This window comes from Polypterus senegalus, chromosome 16, assembly GCF_016835505.1.
Source record: "Polypterus senegalus isolate Bchr_013 chromosome 16, ASM1683550v1, whole genome shotgun sequence".
Taxonomy (NCBI): domain Eukaryota; kingdom Metazoa; phylum Chordata; class Cladistia; order Polypteriformes; family Polypteridae; genus Polypterus; species Polypterus senegalus.
In genome coordinates this window covers 78,559,011-78,576,827 of record NC_053169.1, presented here as the reverse complement: position 1 = coordinate 78,576,827, position 17,817 = coordinate 78,559,011, and the positions used below count along the sequence as shown (strand labels likewise).

The 17,817-nt window shown below is 43.7% G+C and overlaps 1 protein-coding gene across 2 annotated transcripts in view; it reads left to right on the top strand.

Moving 5' to 3' along the window:
- LOC120516651 overlaps nucleotides 1-17,817 on the top strand; it is a 157,737-nt gene that overhangs the window by 13,445 nt on the left and 126,475 nt on the right. For both annotated transcript variants that reach the window (XM_039738468.1, XM_039738467.1), the window contains exon 3: nucleotides 13,702-13,764. In XM_039738468.1, the coding sequence (XP_039594402.1) occupies nucleotides 13,702-13,764 (63 nt within the window). The remainder of the gene's footprint in view (nucleotides 1-13,701; nucleotides 13,765-17,817) is intronic.

The following is a 17,817-nucleotide window of genomic DNA, read 5'->3' as shown; positions in this document are numbered from 1 at the left end:
CTGGGTAGAATTGAAGAGTCGCATAGTGTGGGGTCTCCTCAGTCTGTCACTGAAGCTGCTCCTCTGTCTGGAGATGATCCTGTTCAGTGGATGCAGTGGATTCTCCATCATTGTTAAGAGTAATGATTAAAATTAATTACTCAGTTCAGAATTATTTCTGGTTTTATCTTGGCCGCACTTCAGTCAATGAATCAATCGTTATTTGACACAGTGCTGTCAATTGAATACACTGTTTCAATGGGCTATACTGTGCATGGCAAGCAAGGATACACTTTAGAAAAGGTAAATACAAAATATTTCATATATATATTTATATATAGTGTAAAAGACTCTATATAGCGCCCGACCCGGCACAGACTACGCAGAGGCATGTGTACAAAACACACAGGCTTTTCATTTTTTCTTCACCCGTGGGCGCACGCCTTCCCCGTGACCCACAGGCAATACCCAGTCCCAAAGCACTTGAATCCCACACAACAACTCTTCCTGGCACCACCACTCCTCTCAGGCAACCTCGTCCTCTTCCTCCCGATTCTGGCTCCTCAGTGGTGGAGGCTGGCTCGTTTTATACCCCACCCGGAAGTGTTCCAGATGCTTGACCATCTGGTCCTAATTGCACCTCCGGATGGGGCTGAAGATTCGTCCAGCCAGGCTCTTGAGTCTTGGCAGCACCCCTTAGCGGCCACCCCATCTCCCAACCAGGCTGTAGAGGACTCCATGTGCCATGGAGCCACGTGGCAGAGTGGGAAATGAACATTAGCCAGGGAGGCTGCCACCTAGCGTCCCGGGGGAGGTATTGAGCTGTCCATGGTGGCTCCCCCGGAACATATGCAGCAGGGGCGTCCCGACTGGGCATGGGACCTGGCTGTCCGTCGCAATATATTACATCTATCTACTCTCTCTATATATAAAATCCTAAGCCTAAAAGTGCAATTATTTTGTGCAACAATTTTATGTCATGTTTTCTTGTCACGCTTTAAATCTGGCTTATTTTAAAACCTACATATATATGTTTGGTATCAATCTTTTCAGAATTTATCGAACTTTAATGTGATGTTGTTAGATTTTCAGATTCTTATTCTGTTTTTAAATTCTAAACTAAAAAATATCAAGAACTCACATCCCGTGAGACGAGACTTTGTGCTAAGGCATTTAATCACGCCGGGGGCTGGAAATAAAAGACAAGGAGTAGGACAGCTGCTGTACAGGCTTTTAAATGTTCGAAGTGCTGTGCGAGATGCAGATCACATGTCATGGCAGGCAGCAGCAAGCCAGCAGCTATTCGAGCAAAGAGGAGGTAAAAAAAATATATTTGTTTCAAATTGTATGGGTTTTGGAGGAGTAACAGCATCTCCTTGGGGTGCGTTCAGCCCCCCTCTTCACACCATGAGCGACAGAGACATGAAGTGACTGGCGAGTGAATTAAGCAGGGGGGTAATCCCCCTAGTATGTATATATTGTCACAAAAACCAGACAGAAGAGTCATAAAAAGGTTTGGGGCAGCCACCCATATAATTGATTTCCTGCCTGCAAAGTTGATCAAATAAATACTGCAATGCTGTGTCCGAAACAGAACTATGGGAATAGGGAAAGGGTGGAGTCTTTTAAAGAGGAAGACAGGAAGTGAAGTCACAGGGGTCGGGCTCATGAAGGTCTTCTGCCATTGGTGTGAACCCAGACATGACATCACAGGGGCCGGAGCCGGCAAGGTCTTCTTCCCTAGGCTCCGACCTGGAAGTGACGTCAAGAGGACCAGGTGGAATCTCCCGTGAATGGTCTGCAGGAAAGGGAGAAAAAGAGTCAGTGCCCTCTGCCACATCTCGGTCAGATTCAGAATTGCCCTTACTCAAGCCCTTTAGCTGCCTCCCATGCGCACATGTGTGACACGATATATATAAATTACTAGCTGTGTAAGTCCGTGCTGGTCATATAAACTATTGAAATTGTCAGAAAAAAAACTGAAATGTAGTGATGTCAGGTAATTGAAAGAACTACTCTGGGCATCTCTCTTTTCATCAATGTGCTTGCGTCGCTTCTGTATTAGCGGCTAAGCGAGTGACACTTTCTTCTGAGGTTTCACTTTGCCGACGTTGCTTGCGTATCCTCGGAGGTGGAGCCCTTACCCCAACTCCATCTCTCACTTCCGGGCTCGACAGACAGACACACACACTTCCATGCGTTGACGTTTCTATACAAAACAAAGTATAGAGTACAACAACAACAACATTTATTTATATAGCACATTTTCATACAAACAGTAGCTCAAAGTGCTTTACATATTAAAGAATAGAAAGATGAAAGACACAATTATAAAACAAAATAAATCAACATTAATTAACATCGAATAAGAGTAAGGTTCAATGGCCAGGGGGGACAGAAAAAACAAAAAAACTCCAGACGGCTGGAGAAAAAATAAAATCTGTAGGGATTCCAGACCATGAGACCGCCCAGTCCCCTCTGGGCATTCTACCTAACATAAATGAAACAGTCCTCTTTGGATTTAGGATTCTCACGGAAGGGCTTGATGATGATGATGGTTACGTAGACTGCTGCCTTTAAATCCATCCATCGTTGTTGGTACATCATGAAGCTTTGAGTAGGTGGAGGTGGCGCAGGCCACCACCACAAAGAAACCGGAAAAAGAAACAGAAAAGAGAGTAGGGGTCAGTACCGATTTTAGAGCCACCATGAATAGTTATTTTGAGGAGATTGAACATATAGAGTATCAGGATTAAGTTAAAGTGAAGTTATAAAAAGGCCATGTTAAAGTAATGTGTTTTCAGCAGTGTTTTAAAGTGCTCTACTGTATCAGCCTGGCGAATTCCTATTGGCAGGCTATTCCAGATTTTAGGTGCATAACAGCAGAAGGCCGCCTCACCACTTCTTTTAAGTTTTGTTCTTGGAATTCTAAGGAGACACTCATTTGAGGATCTGAGGTTATGATTTGGAATATAACGTGTCAGACTTTCCGATATATAAGATGGGGCGAGATTATTTAAGGCTTTATAAACCATAAGCAGAATTATACAGTAATTCTGTATAATTCAGTAATTATACAGTAGTTATAGAGTATACAGTATATAAGTAAAGAACAGCCAAAGAGTACAGGAGAGAATATAAAAAAAAACCAAATGGGTACCGTTTATCATAGAAGAATTGAATTAGAATTGAGCTAAGAGTCAAGTTGAAATGGGGGCAACAAGGAACTTGGGAGTCTTTACACAGCCTCACCACCTGAAGTGCTCTGATGCAGAAATAGAGGCGTTTCTGCGGCGTCCTTTTGTATTTTTGTTGCTCCTCGCCATTGCTTTTTCGGCCCCAAGAGGCCTGCTTGAGGTAAAGCCAGCTTTCGCATGGTGAGCTTGTTTCTGCTGGGCTTTGTCGATAAAGCTCCCTAGTATTTGAAAGGTGAAAGGTGTCTTCTGCAGACAAGCAAAATAAAAGCAAAAAGACATGAAGATAAAAACGGCAATAAATTAGCCTCATGAATTAGGTGCCTCGCTCGCTCTTACTTTCTCGTGACTAGAGGAAATAAGACTTGCGCTTTAAACAAACTGCAGGGGCGTTATTGTATACCAGCAGTTCCGAGAAAACATTTTCCGAGATCAATAAAATAATCATTAAGAAAAGAATGTTGTTTTTCTTTTCAAGAGCCTCTCAATACATGGAGCAGGCGAATTCAAAGTTAGCAGACATAACATCGCCCCCGCTTTTGCATTTAATCTCATTTTCATTTTAATAGATCAGGTTTCTATGGCAACATGTTTCACTATAACTCCAGCTTGGTCCCTCAATTTCCTGAATCACCTATAAGGATGATATGAGGTGCCGAGAGAATGTGACCAGTAAGAAAGATGACCTGAAGTTATATAAAAACTAATCTAGTGTACCTCTCAGAGTGGCTCAATTTGTGTTTTGTATAAAAAAAAAAAAAAAATTTGAAACTGATGCAAGCTTAACTCTGAAACCAACTTTATTCTCGCTATAATAGGTAACCTTAACAGTGAACTGAAGGGATAAAAAGAAACGAATCGTGAGCCTAAGTGTTTGAATTCTGATGGTCTTCCTTTCATTATGTACTTATAACCCAAACCCCCCCCCGCCAGCAACCTATGCCAATAAGCCAAGCAGTAAACAGACAACGCCATTCACTTGTCAAATTATGAAACCGCTCTGCCTAGTTATTATTTTGGAAAGAAGACGCCTTGACCTGGAACAAAGTAATCAATGTTTACTGAGTGAGGAGTTATTCCAGCTGTTTATCTTCCTTGCATTTCTTTTTCCCTTTAAACTGTTTGCTGGTTACTGAGGTCATATGTGATTTGCTATAAATGACTTTTCTATTGATTTTTGTTTGCTAGCTGGTGCTTCAGATGAAGTGGCCGATTCTCTGCTCTTTGTGCCGGCAGCACAGCTTTCTTTGCTTGCACTCCTTGGATAATTAAGGTCATCCTTCATGAGCTTTTCCACTAAGACTTTCTCTTTCTACAGCCTCACCATTATAATCTGTCATTTTTGTTATTCTGTTAATATACAAAGTCAGCAGTTGTCATCATTCTGAACTTCTTGGCCTGTTGCAGTGTGTGTGTGTGTGACCCTGGGATGTATTTCTTAGTCTCGAGCGTGTATTAGAGGAATAAATAAATGGACTGAAAACGTTGCGCAGAACATGATTCAGAAAGACACAAACTATTTCATTTTGTCTTTAATATTTTTGAGTTCTTTTCTTTTGTTCATGGGCCATGGCTTCTCCAGTAGAAAGTGTTTGAATGCAAATGGTGTGAACGCTGGCCCGGACACAGACAGATAGAAACGTGTAAATCACCCCACACACGTTTATTATACGTAATTATATACAATTAAGTGCTCACAAACCCCAAAAGTGCCCAAAGTCCTGGCCCCACAGTCCAATGGCTTGCTTCTTCAGGCCGCCTCCTTGCCTCCTCCATGACCTCGTCCTCTTCCACCCGACTCCTTTTATATTCCCCCGGATGTGCTCCAGGTGTTTCCCGGCAATCTTCCACCGACACGCCCCAGTGTGGCGGACGTGCTGGGTCCATCCCCGGGTGTCCCTGCTCCTCTTCCCCCCAGAACTTCCGGGTGTGGCGGAAGTGCTGAGGGCCAGGTCTCCAAAGGCATAGGGGCACCCCCTGGCGGTGACCACGGGCCCCTACAGGGTTGAGCTTCAAAGCTCCATTCCTGTGGTCCCCAAAGCCACCAGGGCGTTCGCCCCCTCGTGGTCTGGAGGAGGCGCAAGCCCTCCTCCGGTCCTCCTGGGCATCCCGGCTGGGTACCGCCCCCAGCCACTTGCCATAACTGGAATAAGTGTACTTCTTTTGGGAACCTCACTTCACAAAAAAAACATGTTGCAGTGGTTTGTCAACCTTCAACTCCAGAACAATCTGCCGCATTCAGAATTTCCAACGCCACTACAGCTAGGGCCTCTCCTTTGTCTATCGTAATCTTCTTCAGTCCTGTAGTAGTAGTGGTACCCAAAGGTACCAGGGCGGTCGCCCCCACTTGGTCTGGGGAAGGCGTAAGCCCTGTTCCAGTCCTCCTGGCTGTCCCGGCCGGGTCGTCCCCCTAGCCATCTCCGACAATGCAGTAAATCAATGTCTGAGGGCTCCTTTCCCATTACTGTCTCTCGTGCAACTTTCCCTTTAGTCTAAAACCTAGAATTGCCAATTGTTTAATGTGTAGTGCGATTGAGCGTGCCGGGTCATACAAAGGCTAAGAGCATCCGTAGACCAGAAAGAAGATTAAGACTCTGAATTGAAAAAAGCGTTAAATCTAATAGGGGACATTATGGCTGAGATGCACAGACGGTTCACAGGACTCTTCTCAGTGGGCCTGTATCATTATTGGTGTAAGACCCTCGCTGGCCAGCTGATCTGAGTAACTGCCGACGTGAGTGTTTTAGTGGTGGGCCTCGTGCACAAACAGCAACATTGAATGAGAAAAATGGAAATTGTGGCATCAGTGAAGAATTTAAAAATGAGGCCAGTATTATTTTGATGTCCTATTGTCCCAAGCCGCTCTTCTTGTGGTTGTAACTAGGCTTTCAGAACTAGTCACGATCTATGTCAAATTATATTATACTAGCCATGTGCGCCCAACTACGTTGCGCGTGTTAAAGTTGTCTGTGAAGGGCTCCCTGTTTAAATGCGGCTGCCAGTCGTGAACTGGGCCCTTCGTCGCACAGCATTATGATTTTTTATAAGGGAAATTACAAAAGAAAACCCTTGGACATTGACTCGATAGGAACGGCCTACTTGAAATCACTGTCCGAATCGTAATTATGTGGTGGTGTAGGAGCATTTCTGTTTCTGTCTGTTCACAGTCCGTCTCGTTTTCACGATGCTGTCGTTTCCTCTCACGATGTCTTCTCAACCTTTCTCCAATCTCGCAGGTTGCTTTGTGGCAATCCAAAGAGTAAGGCAATATACACGGAGCAATGGTTATTAAAGGGGGACACATAGGTATCCAGGCTCTCTCAAGTATAAATAGGGATCACTTCACTGACATGTGAGCAAGCCACGGTACAACTGTGAGACGCGCAGCACTCATCGGCTACAACGTAACAGTAATAATTTCCAGAACGTGCTGTTACGTTGTCATTCATTTTACCCACTGTCTTTCTTTCATTCATATGTTACGTAGGCACGATCTTTCATCTTCGCAATCTCATTCTCTAACCAGGCCTCAGGAGCTACCCAGCGTAACACTGTCCACCACCCCTTTGTTATTTCGCACATTGTTGACATCCGTGAGTAACAACAACGTACTAAACTGGAAGGTGGTCTTCGCATGCGTGGAATTCGCGGACAAACAAAGATTAAGATCTAAATGAAGATCTCTTTAGTTAATTTAAAGCACAACAATTTGTTTAGTTTGAATGTCTGTGTTTTGAGGTGTGACTGGCGTACTACAGTCTTCAGTAGTATAAGCCTGCAGGAGATTCTTAATACAATGCCTATGTTTTAGCTGTCTCTCTACTGCCATCTAGTGCTTCTTCTTCTAATTCATTCGCGGACAAACAAAGATCAAGATCCAACTGAAGATTATATATAGAGATGTTTGGATGAAAATACTCTTAGTTTAGTGAAAATGTGGTAAGCTGAAATTGAGCTGCACGTGTTAATCCTTTAGTCATTCATAAAGAACATTGCAGATAACTGATGTGTTATGCTCAGTATATGATAGAACTCATACATTGACTTGTCTTCCATTAAAGAGATGGCTTCATAGACTTCAAGGAGGCATGCCTTGATGTAGGGGAGCCATAGCCTGTTAAGACTTTCCTTAGTTTGTTTGCGGACAACCAGAGGGGCTGCCCTTTTTTTATAGAGGAATTCTGACAAGCTGGAATAAAAGTTTCTTGTTTGAAAGCTGACTCCGTCTACTTGCCCATCCTCAACCATGCTCATGAACCCTGGGTAGTGACTGAAAGAATACGATTGCAAGTATAAGCAGCTAAAATGAGCTCCTGAAGAAGGGTTACTGGACTCAGGAAGACCTTGGAGTGGAACCGCCTGCTCTTCTGGATTGAGGGGAGCCAGCTGAAATGGTTTGGGCAGGTGCTTAGAATGATGCCCCCAGATGTCACCCCTCTGGTAGGAGAACACTGAGGAACAGACCCAGGACACACTAGAACAGTGATTTGTAACTTTTTTTGAGTCAAGGACCCCTTTAAGAATCTGATGAAAGCTGTGGACCCCCTTCCCCAGAAATATTTGCATAAATGTGATTTTGCACGCAATGAATTTAATGTACTGTACTTTCTTTATCGAGATTTGATTGTTCTCATACATATATGACATACACAAAGTATTATTAACCTTTAAAGCAGTGGTTCCCCCCCTAGGCCTCTCTAAAATCATGATGTCCCCTACTGTAACATATACCTTATTCTTATTATTATCTATTCAAAAAGTGAACTCCTACTCAAGTGGAGGAAGACCATAATGTCATTAATTTGGTCTAAACAAGCTTCAAAGAACATGGAAACAAAAGAGGGAAAGGATAGGTGAAGTACTGACAAAGAAATCACTAAGAAATTGTTAAAAAAAATAATATAATATGAAGTAATATGAAAATACAGCAAATGCAGTTTTGAAAACATATAATAAGAGACGTGATATTCATAAATATAAAATAACTTTAATGACAACTTTGCGGCACGGTGGCGCAGTGGTAGCGCTGCTGCCTCGCAGTTAGGAGACCCGGGTTTGCTTCCCGGGTCCTCCCTGCGTGGAGTTTGCATGTTCTCCCGTGTCTGCGTGGGATTCCTCCGGGCACTCCGGTTTCCTCCCACAATCCAAAGACGTGCAGGTTAGGTGGATTGGTGATTCTAAATTGGCCCTAGTGTGTGCTGGGTGTGTTTGTGTGTGTCCTGCGGTGGGTTGGCACCCTGTCCAGGATTGGTTCCTGCCTTGTGCCCTGTGTTGGCTGGGATTGGCTCCAGCGGACCCCCGTGACCCTGTATTCGGATTCAGCGGGTTAGAAAATGGATGGATGGATGACAACTTTTTCTGTAATATTTTGATCATTTAATATTTTTGTTGTATTGCAAAATTTTCAAATCATTGTTACAATTCATATTGCTTTAATGGTAAAAACGATTTCTAAGAATGGCACGGTGATGCAGTGGTAGCGCTGCTGCCTCGCAGTAAGGAGACCCAGGTTCGCTTGGAGTTTGCATGTTCTCCCCGTGTCTGCGTGGGTTTCCTCCCACAGTCCAAAGACATGCAGGTTAGGTGCATTGGCGATCCTAAATTGTTCCTAGTGGGTTTGTGTGTGTGCCTTACAGTGAGCTGGTGCCCTACCTGGGGTTTGTTCCTGCTTTGCACCCTGTGTTGGCTGGGATTGGCTCCAGCAGACCCCTGTGACCCTGTAGTTAGGATATAGCAGATTGGATAATGACTGACTGACTGACTGAACGATTTCTAAGTAGAAAAACCCAAGCAGGCTGTAAAATCATAAATTAAATGGTTCTTCTCCCTCCCTTCTATGTTTCTATAAATATATAAATGTCTCTGTAAAAAATCTCATATATATTTCTCTTCTGGTTCGTCCTGCTTCCTCTTCAAACCCGGTCTCGCCCACACGCAGCCCACATGGCATTTCTCGATTCCTGTTCGTCCTCTTCCAAACCCTTCCCCATGCTGCCTGCAGCCTCCCATAAACCCCCTCACCGCTTTTCTCGATTCTTATTCCTCCTTCAGACTACTGCGTTCCCCGCTCCCGTCTCATGACCCCATTGGTGTCACGTCACCGCCCTATATCTAGCCTGACCGCGTGACCTTTCACTTCGGCCATGTCTGCGCTTGGGAGTCTTTTCCGTAGCCTGCTACAGGAAGGTACTCTCTCGACCATTGCCATTGGTTTCGCTCCTTTCTATTTTCGTTATACTGCGATGGTTGTTTCCGAAGCCTTTGTTATAAAATGAACAACAGTATCTTCTCTGTCGATGGGTTTTTGTACATCTCTATTCATCTATTCCGGGATCCGGCAACTGCCTGTTTCTATCAGTGGGTTATTTCTTGACACAAACGGTTGACGAAGGCCATGCACTCTCACTACGACACAGGGCAGTAGATTTTGTTGCATCACATTGGGACAGATTTGGAGACGTTCTTCCTGTTGTTCTTTCCAAGGCAAGTCGAGTTATCACAACAAGTCATGAGGACTATCAATACATGGCAACATCTGGAGTTTATGGTGGGGAAGCTGAAATTCAAGCTCTTTCCGAGATTAAATCTTTCGACTCATTATGTGTTGTCTCCAGCAAAACACCTATTCACAACTACGTCTTTCAAGAATTATTTCTTTCTTCTTGATTTCTGAATTCCTTTCTCACCATTTTCCGTTCCTACTAGTAAAAATAATTTATTTTTTTCTGTCATTTTTAACAGTGAATTTCTGTTTTTACATTTTATAAATTGTTTAACGTACCTAAATTCTCATATTATCCCCCTAAAAAATCAAATTGTGCCCCACATTGGGAATCACCGCTTTAAAGTAACCTAAAAAAATGCTCCTTTATTATGTAAAAAGTAATGGCAGGGGTGCCCACACCTTTTCGGCTTGCGAGCTGCTTTTAAAATGAGCAGGTCCAAATGATCTACCTACATTAAAAATTATATATACAGTAATCCCTCCTCGATCGTGGTGGTTGCGTTCCAGAATCCCCCGCGATAGGTGAAAATCCGCAAAGTAGAAACCATATGTTTGTATGGTTATTTTTATATATTTTAAGCCCTTATAAACTCTCCCACACTGTTCACATTATTAGAGCCCTCTAGACATGAAATAACACCCTTTAGTCAAAAGTTTAAACTGTGCTCCATGACAAGACAGAGATGACAGTTCTTTCTCACAATTAAAAGAATGCAAACATATATTCCTCTTTAAAGGAATGCGCGTCGGGAGCAGAGAATGTCAGAGAGAGAGAGAAAAGCAAACAATCAAAAATCAATACGAGCTGTTTGGGCTTTTAAGTATGCCAAAGCACCGCGATAAAGCGGCATTTTTTAGAGTAGCGTCCGTCGTATCTTCTAGGCAAACAGCCTCTGTGCAAACAGCCCCTCTTCTCACACCCCTTCGTCAGGCACAGAGCATGTCAGAGAGAGTGAGAGAGACTGAGAAAAGCAAACAAACAAGCACCGCTCGTGAAGCACATCGTATATCATTGAGGAGTTTTATTTAATACGTAATACGTGCTCTGATTGGGTAGCTTCTCAGCCATCTGCCAGTAGCGTTCCTTGTATGAAATCAACTGGGCAAACCAACTGAGGAAGCATGTCCCATAAATTAAAAGACCCATTGTCCGCAGAAATCCGAGAACCAGCGAAAAATCCGTGATTATATATTTAGATATGCTTACAGTTAAAATCCGCGATAGAGTGAAGCCGCAAAAGTCGGAGCGTGATATAGCGAGGGATTACTGTATATGTATATATATATATATATATATTGTCAGAGGTGGCTGGGGTGGTGACCCGGCCGGAATGCCCAGGAGGACCAGAGGAGGGCTTGCGAAGCTCCACCCTGTAGGGGCCCGTGGTCACCGCCAGGGGGCGCCCCTTGCCTTTGGAGCCCTGGACCCTGGAAGAGGAGCAGGGACACCTGGAGTGCTTCTGGGGATACAGCCGGCACTTCCGCTACACTGGGGCGTGTCGGCAGGGAGATTGCCGGGGAGCACCTGGAGCACATCCGGGTGTGGATAAAAGGAGCCGCCTCCCTTCATTTGGGGCGAGAGTCGGGAGTGGAGAGGACTGAGCTTGCAGGAGGAGGCAAGGAGGCGGCCTGAGGAGGAGAGTGACGGCACTGTGTGGCCAGGACTTTGGGGACTTGTGGGGTTTGTGTGGCATTTATGGACTTTGTACATAATAGTGTGAATAAATGTGCGTTGGGTGAAATGAACGTGTCTGCCTGTCTGTGTCTGGGCCAGCCTCCACAATATATATATATATATATATATATATATATATATATATAATGAGTATACTGAGTATATAAAATATATGTTGTCCTGTGGTGGGTTGGCACCCTGCCCAGGATTGGTTCCTGCCTTGCGCCCTGTGTTGGCTGGGATTGGCTCCAGCAGACCCCCGTGACCCTGTGTTCGAATTCAGCGGGTTGGAAAATGAATAGATGGATATATGTTGTCGTACCTTGCATAACTGAATAACCTTTATGGCACAATAACAATTCAATACATTTATGGTCACTACAGTATTTGGATTTAGATAGATAGATAGATAGATAGATACTTTATTAATCCCAAGGGGAAATTCACATAATCCAGCAGCAGTATACTGATACAAAAAAAAATTAAATTAAAGAGTAATAAAAATGCATGTAAAAACAGACAATAACTTTGAATAATGTTAACATTTACTCCCCCGGGTAGAATTGAAGAGTCGCATAGTGTGGGGTCTCCTCAGTCTGTCAGTGGAGCAAGACAGTGACAGCAGTCTGTCTCTGAAGCTGCTCCACTTTCTGGAGATGATCCTGTTTAGTGGATGCAGTGGATTCTCCATCATTGACAGGAGTCTGCTCAATGCCCGTCGCTCTGCCACAGATGTTAAACTGTCCAGCTCCATGCCTACAATAGAACCTGCCATCCTCACCAGTAGTCCAGGCGTGAGGCGTCTTTCATCTTTACGCTGCCTCCCCAGCACACCACCGCGTAGAAGAGGGCGCTCACCACAACTGTCTGGTAGAACATCTGCAGCATCTTATTGCAGATGTTGAAGGACGCCAACCTTCTAAGAAAGTATAGTCGGCTCTGACCTTTCTTACACAGAGCATCAGTATTGGCAGTCCAGTCCAATTTATCATCCAGCTGCACTGCCAAGTATTTGTAGGTCTGTACCCACTGCACAGTCACCTCTGATGATCACGGGATACATGAGGGGCCTGGGCCTCCTAAAATCCACCACCAGCTCCTTGATCTTGCTGGTGTTAAGTTGTAGGTGGTTTAAATCGCATCATTTAACAAAGTCCTTGATTAGCTTCCTATACCCCTCCTCCTGCCCACTCCTGATGCAGCCCACGATAGCAGTGTCGTCAGCGAACTTTTGCACATGGCAGGTCTCCGAATCGTATTGGAAGTCTGATGTATGTTGGCTGAACAGGACCGGAGAAAGTACAGTCTCCTGCGGCGCTCCTGTGTTGCTGACCACAATGTCAGACCTGCAGTTCCCGAGACGCACATACTGAGGTCTGTCTGTAAGTCTGTAAGACACGATCCATGCCACCAGGTGTGAGTCTACTCCCATCTCTGTCATTTAATAATCTTCATGTGGGAAAAGGCTGACTCGCATAAATAAGTAGAGCCGAATAACGCAGTCAAGGAGCTTTTGAATTCAGCCAAGTGAAAAATGACGGCTGTCTGATTAACTGCGATTTTAGTTCCCTCTTGTTTCTCTTTCTCAGATTGCTTTTCGGAAGGAAGTCAGTTTCGTAGTTTTTATGAACAGTTCGAAAGTGCCTTTCCACATTTTCCTTCTTTGGAATAGCAATGATAGATTGACAGATCAGACAAATGAACTTCGATTGTGACACTGTGAGAAAATAAATCAATTTCCAATTCCACATCCAGCCCATACCCTCACCAAAACAATTTTTTTTAAATCTTTCTTTAGTCGGTATAAATTGGAAGGCTAACTAGATCACAGCCGGAGTTTTGCAGTAGCTCGCGCGTTTGATTGTGCGTGTGGGATGACCAGTGTGTTAGAAGAAAGGAGATCTCAGACTGGCCGCCCTGTATGTCAATCAAGTGGCAAATACCATAGGGAGTATATATGATAGACTAACGTTTAAACTATTTTTTTTTAATGTAATGCAATCTACCTTTGTGATCTACCGGTCGATTGTGATCGATGCATTGGGCACTGCTGCCCTAGGGGACCACGGAGCCCAGGTTAAGAACCCCTGCACTAGAGGAATTATATCTATCCACTCCCCGGGGTGTGTCTGAGTTTTCCTCATGAAATTCTGGTCAACTCAGCAAAGAAAGCCGCAACTGTGATCCTGGGACCCTAGGAAATGTGAAACAGAAATAATATTGTTGGTGAAGTTGAAACAAGAAAGCCGAACTGCAGTTTTCAGGGCTTACACTAAGACATTGGCGACAGTGTTTGTGTTATTTTTGTTCTATTTATAACCCACCCATCCACCTTTGTTTTTTTGCAGAACAAGATCGAGTTGCTGCGGGTAAGAGAACCTGATCGTATCCTGTGCGCAGCCCAAGTGCAGGTCAGTGGCTATAATGCAATATTATTACTTCTTGCCTGAGGATGTTGGTACTGCAGGAGTCTTCTGCTGCTGTTTCTCACTTCACAGAAGAGGATGAGGAGCATGTGTGGAGAGTAAAATGCTTGTTGTGGCAAACACATCATTTTCGTGGGATTTACACCTGAAGCATACTGACATTTACTTTTGTGTGCTTCAATTGGATTGTCTTAATAAGCAACTTTCATTCAACTTAAACACTAATTAGTCTGCTAAACCTAATGACTTCTAGCCTCTTAAAGAGCCAATCAGGAGCAGGGAAATGGGTTTCCAAGGCGACGTTCTTAATTGTTGCCTCTGCTGAGTGACAGCAAGCGACTGAGGAAGCCATGTGCACATTAACCAGGACATTCTGTACTCTGGTGCTGCTCTCTGCTCTCCCCTTTCTGGGCTAAAAAGCCATTTTTAGTGGATCAGCAGATGCTTGATATTGCGGTTTGTGAGTTGATTTCATCTGAGAAAGCAAAAAGGGAACGCAATCTGCTCTGGGATGCTCTTCTCTGTGGCAAGCATCCTGCCTTTTATGTAATCCTATTGGCAAAATAATTTCACTTGGTCCTGAAAATTGTCATCTAGTTGGAAATGCCAGCATATACATTATATTTGCCACCATTCAAATGAAAACATGAAACTGTGTGCCTGAAGGTAAATGACTCTCTCAGAAAGGCAACCTTTGTGTGGCGGAAACCCACTTGATGATCTTGCTAAGTGCTTACCTACTCAATGGAAATCACTGTATGATTGTAATCTACTAGAATAACAGCCATAGCCTACTTTGCAACAATTAGCGTTACAGTGTGACAGTTTAGGGCTTCCTTGACCCCTTGAACCCTCAGACCACTCGTCAGACACCAGGTAAAAGTCCAAAATTTGGATTTATTATAATAATAATGTGCACAAAACACCCTCCTCTCCACAATACTCATAACTAAATCAATTCTCCAATAAACAATAATCAGTCCTCCTCTCCCAGACGCATTGCCACCCTGCCACCCAGCTCAGCTCGTCTGTCTGGGATTTCCCAGAGTCCTTTATAGTCCATGACCCAGAAGTGCTTCTGAACCCTCAGTCCGTGTGACTTCTTAGCACCTACGGGTCAGATCAAAAACTCTTCTTTTTCATCCCAGAAGAACGTCATTACTTCTGTCCACGTGACTGGGATGTACCTCCGGGGTGTAGGGAAAATAGATGTCCTTGTGCCTCCCTGCAGCGACTCCTGGTGGTCCAAATGGTAGCCAGCAGGGCTGTGCATAAAAACTTTGTTGTCCATAATTCCCTGTTGGCATTCGGGGCACCTCCATGCTGCAAGGAGGGCTCCATCTAGCGGCCTGGGGGTATTGGCCGGGATGAATGACCGACCATATCTCACAACAGGTACACTTCTTCTTGCCGTAGAGTTTGGGCTAGTTTATAACTTCATAAATATTACTGTAACTCATTTTGATGAGTTAGTTAAGATGGCATATAGTGGAGCTTGAAAGTTTGTGAACCCTTTAGAATTTTCTATATTTCTGCATAAATATGACCTAAAACATCAATCAGATTTTCACTCAAGTCCTAAAAGTAGATAAAGAGAGTTAAACAAATGAGACAAAAATATTATACTTCATTTATTGATTGAGGAAAATGATCAAATATTACATATTTGTGAGTGGCAAAAGTATGTGAACCTCTAGGATGATCAGTTAGTTTGAAGGTGAAATTCGAGTCTGGTGTTTTCAATCAATGGGATGCCAATCAGGTGTGGGTGGGCACCCTGTGTTATTTAAAGATCTATCAAAGTCTGCTCTTCACAACACATGTTTGTGGAAGTGTATCATGGCACGAACAAAGGAGATTTCTGAGGACCTCACAAAAAGAGTTGTTGATGCTCATCAGGCTGGAAAAGGTTACCAGACCATCTCTAAAGAGTTTGGACTCCACCAATCCACAGTCAGACAGATTGTGTACAAATGGAGGAAATTCAAGACCATTGTTACCCTCCCCAGGAGTGGTCAACCAACAAAGATCACTCCAAGAGCAAGGCGTGTAATAGTCGGCGAGGTCACAAAGGACCCCAGGGTAACTTCTAAGCAACTGAAGGCCTCTCTCACATTGGCTAATGTTCATGTTCATGAGTCCACCATCAGGAGAACACTGAACAACAATGGTGTGCATGGGTGCAGGGTTGCAAGGAGAAAGCCACTGCTCTCCAAAAAAAACATTGCTGCTCGTCTGAAGTTTGCTAAAGATCACGTGGACAAACCAGAAGGCTATTGGAAGAATGTTTTGTGGACAGATGAGACCAAAATAGAACTTTTTGGTTTAAATGAAAAGCGTTATGTTTGGAGAAAGGAAAACACTGCATTCCAGCATAAGAACCTTATCCCATCTGTGAAACATGGTGGTGGTAGTATCATGGTTTGGGCCTGTTTTGCTGCATCTGGGCCAGGACGGCTTGCCTTCATTGATGGAACAATGAATTCTGAATTATATCAGAGAATTCTAAAGGAAAATGTCAGGACATCTGATATCTTAAGAAAGGTGGGTCATGCAGCAAGACAACAACCCTAAGCACACAAATCGTTCTACCAAAGAATGGTTAAAGAAGAATAAAGTTAATGTTTTGGAATGGCCAAGTCAAAGTCCTGACCTTAATCCAATTGAAATGTTGTGGAAGGACCTGAAGCGAGCAGTTAATGTGAGGAAACCCACCAACATCCCAGAGTTGAAGCTGTTCTGTACGGAGGAATGGGCTAAAATTCCTCCAAGCCGGTGTGCAGGAATGATCAAAAGTTACTGGAAACGTTTAGTTGTAGTTATTGCTGCAAAGGGGGGGTCACACCAGATACTGAAAGAAAAGGTTCACATACTTTTGCCACTCACTAATATGTAATATTTGATCATTTTCCTTAATAAATAAATGACCAAGTGTAATATTTTGTGTCATTTATTTAACTGGTTTCTCTTTATCTACTTTTAGGACTTGAGTGAAAATCTGATGATGTTTTAGGTCATATTTATGCAGAAATATAGAAAATTCTAAAGGGTTTACAAACTTTCAAGCACAACTGTAAGTCTGAAAGCATGGGAGACAGGGATGTGACTCTACGGGGATAGCTGCCTTCGTTTACTTTCTTTATAGCAGGCTGCCACGGTGTAATGTGACTGACTACCTGACTGTATATGTTGGTAGTTTTCTACTTTCCTTTCTTCAGAAATGAATGCTCCCTCAATTTATTACCATTAGTTTATGGGGATGGAAATGATTGTGTCCCTCCATATTCCATTTGGAATATTGAACAGATGCTGTCCTGATCCCTCTTATAGTTGATCCCACTCAGAAGTTTAACACCAAGGCTATTTCCACCAGGGGTCATCATGGTCGCGGCTACATCTTCTAATGTGTCCAGGTGGGCAGCCATGCGTAACAGAGTTGTGTACACACCACTAAAAAGCTTTAGAAGACAGTAGGCAGATGGTGATCATTTACCATAGTAAATAAACTTTATTCATTATGTAAGGAATGAGTGCCTCAATAAGAGCATGAAGTGCAAAGAGGGTGGCTTCCAGGAAATGATCTCTCGAGTGTTTGCCAGTAGGTAAACAGCCTATTCAGTTTGCACCGCATGGAATGCACTTTGCAGCTAGAGCAGTGCTAGAGTTTCAAATGTGTGCTACAGGTAAAGCCAGTTATTCATATGTCACCCTAATAAGATGGCATTATCTTACACAGTGCACATTTGTGTCCCTCCATCACACATTTATAAGGGCAAAGTGCAGAGGAAGACGCACTCACATTTGCCCTTTTTCTCATTTTGCCTACTGCTATCACTTTAACTCTGTGTGGAGCCGACCCGGACACAGACAGGCGGACATGTTGTTACTCACCACCACACGTTTATTATTTACAACTATTTACAAAGCTAGGTGTCACTCAGACACAGAATAAAGTGCACAAACCCCAACACCCACAGTCCTGGCCACAAAATGCCTTTCTTCGGGCCGCCTCCACTCTCTCTTCTGCCTCGTCCTGCT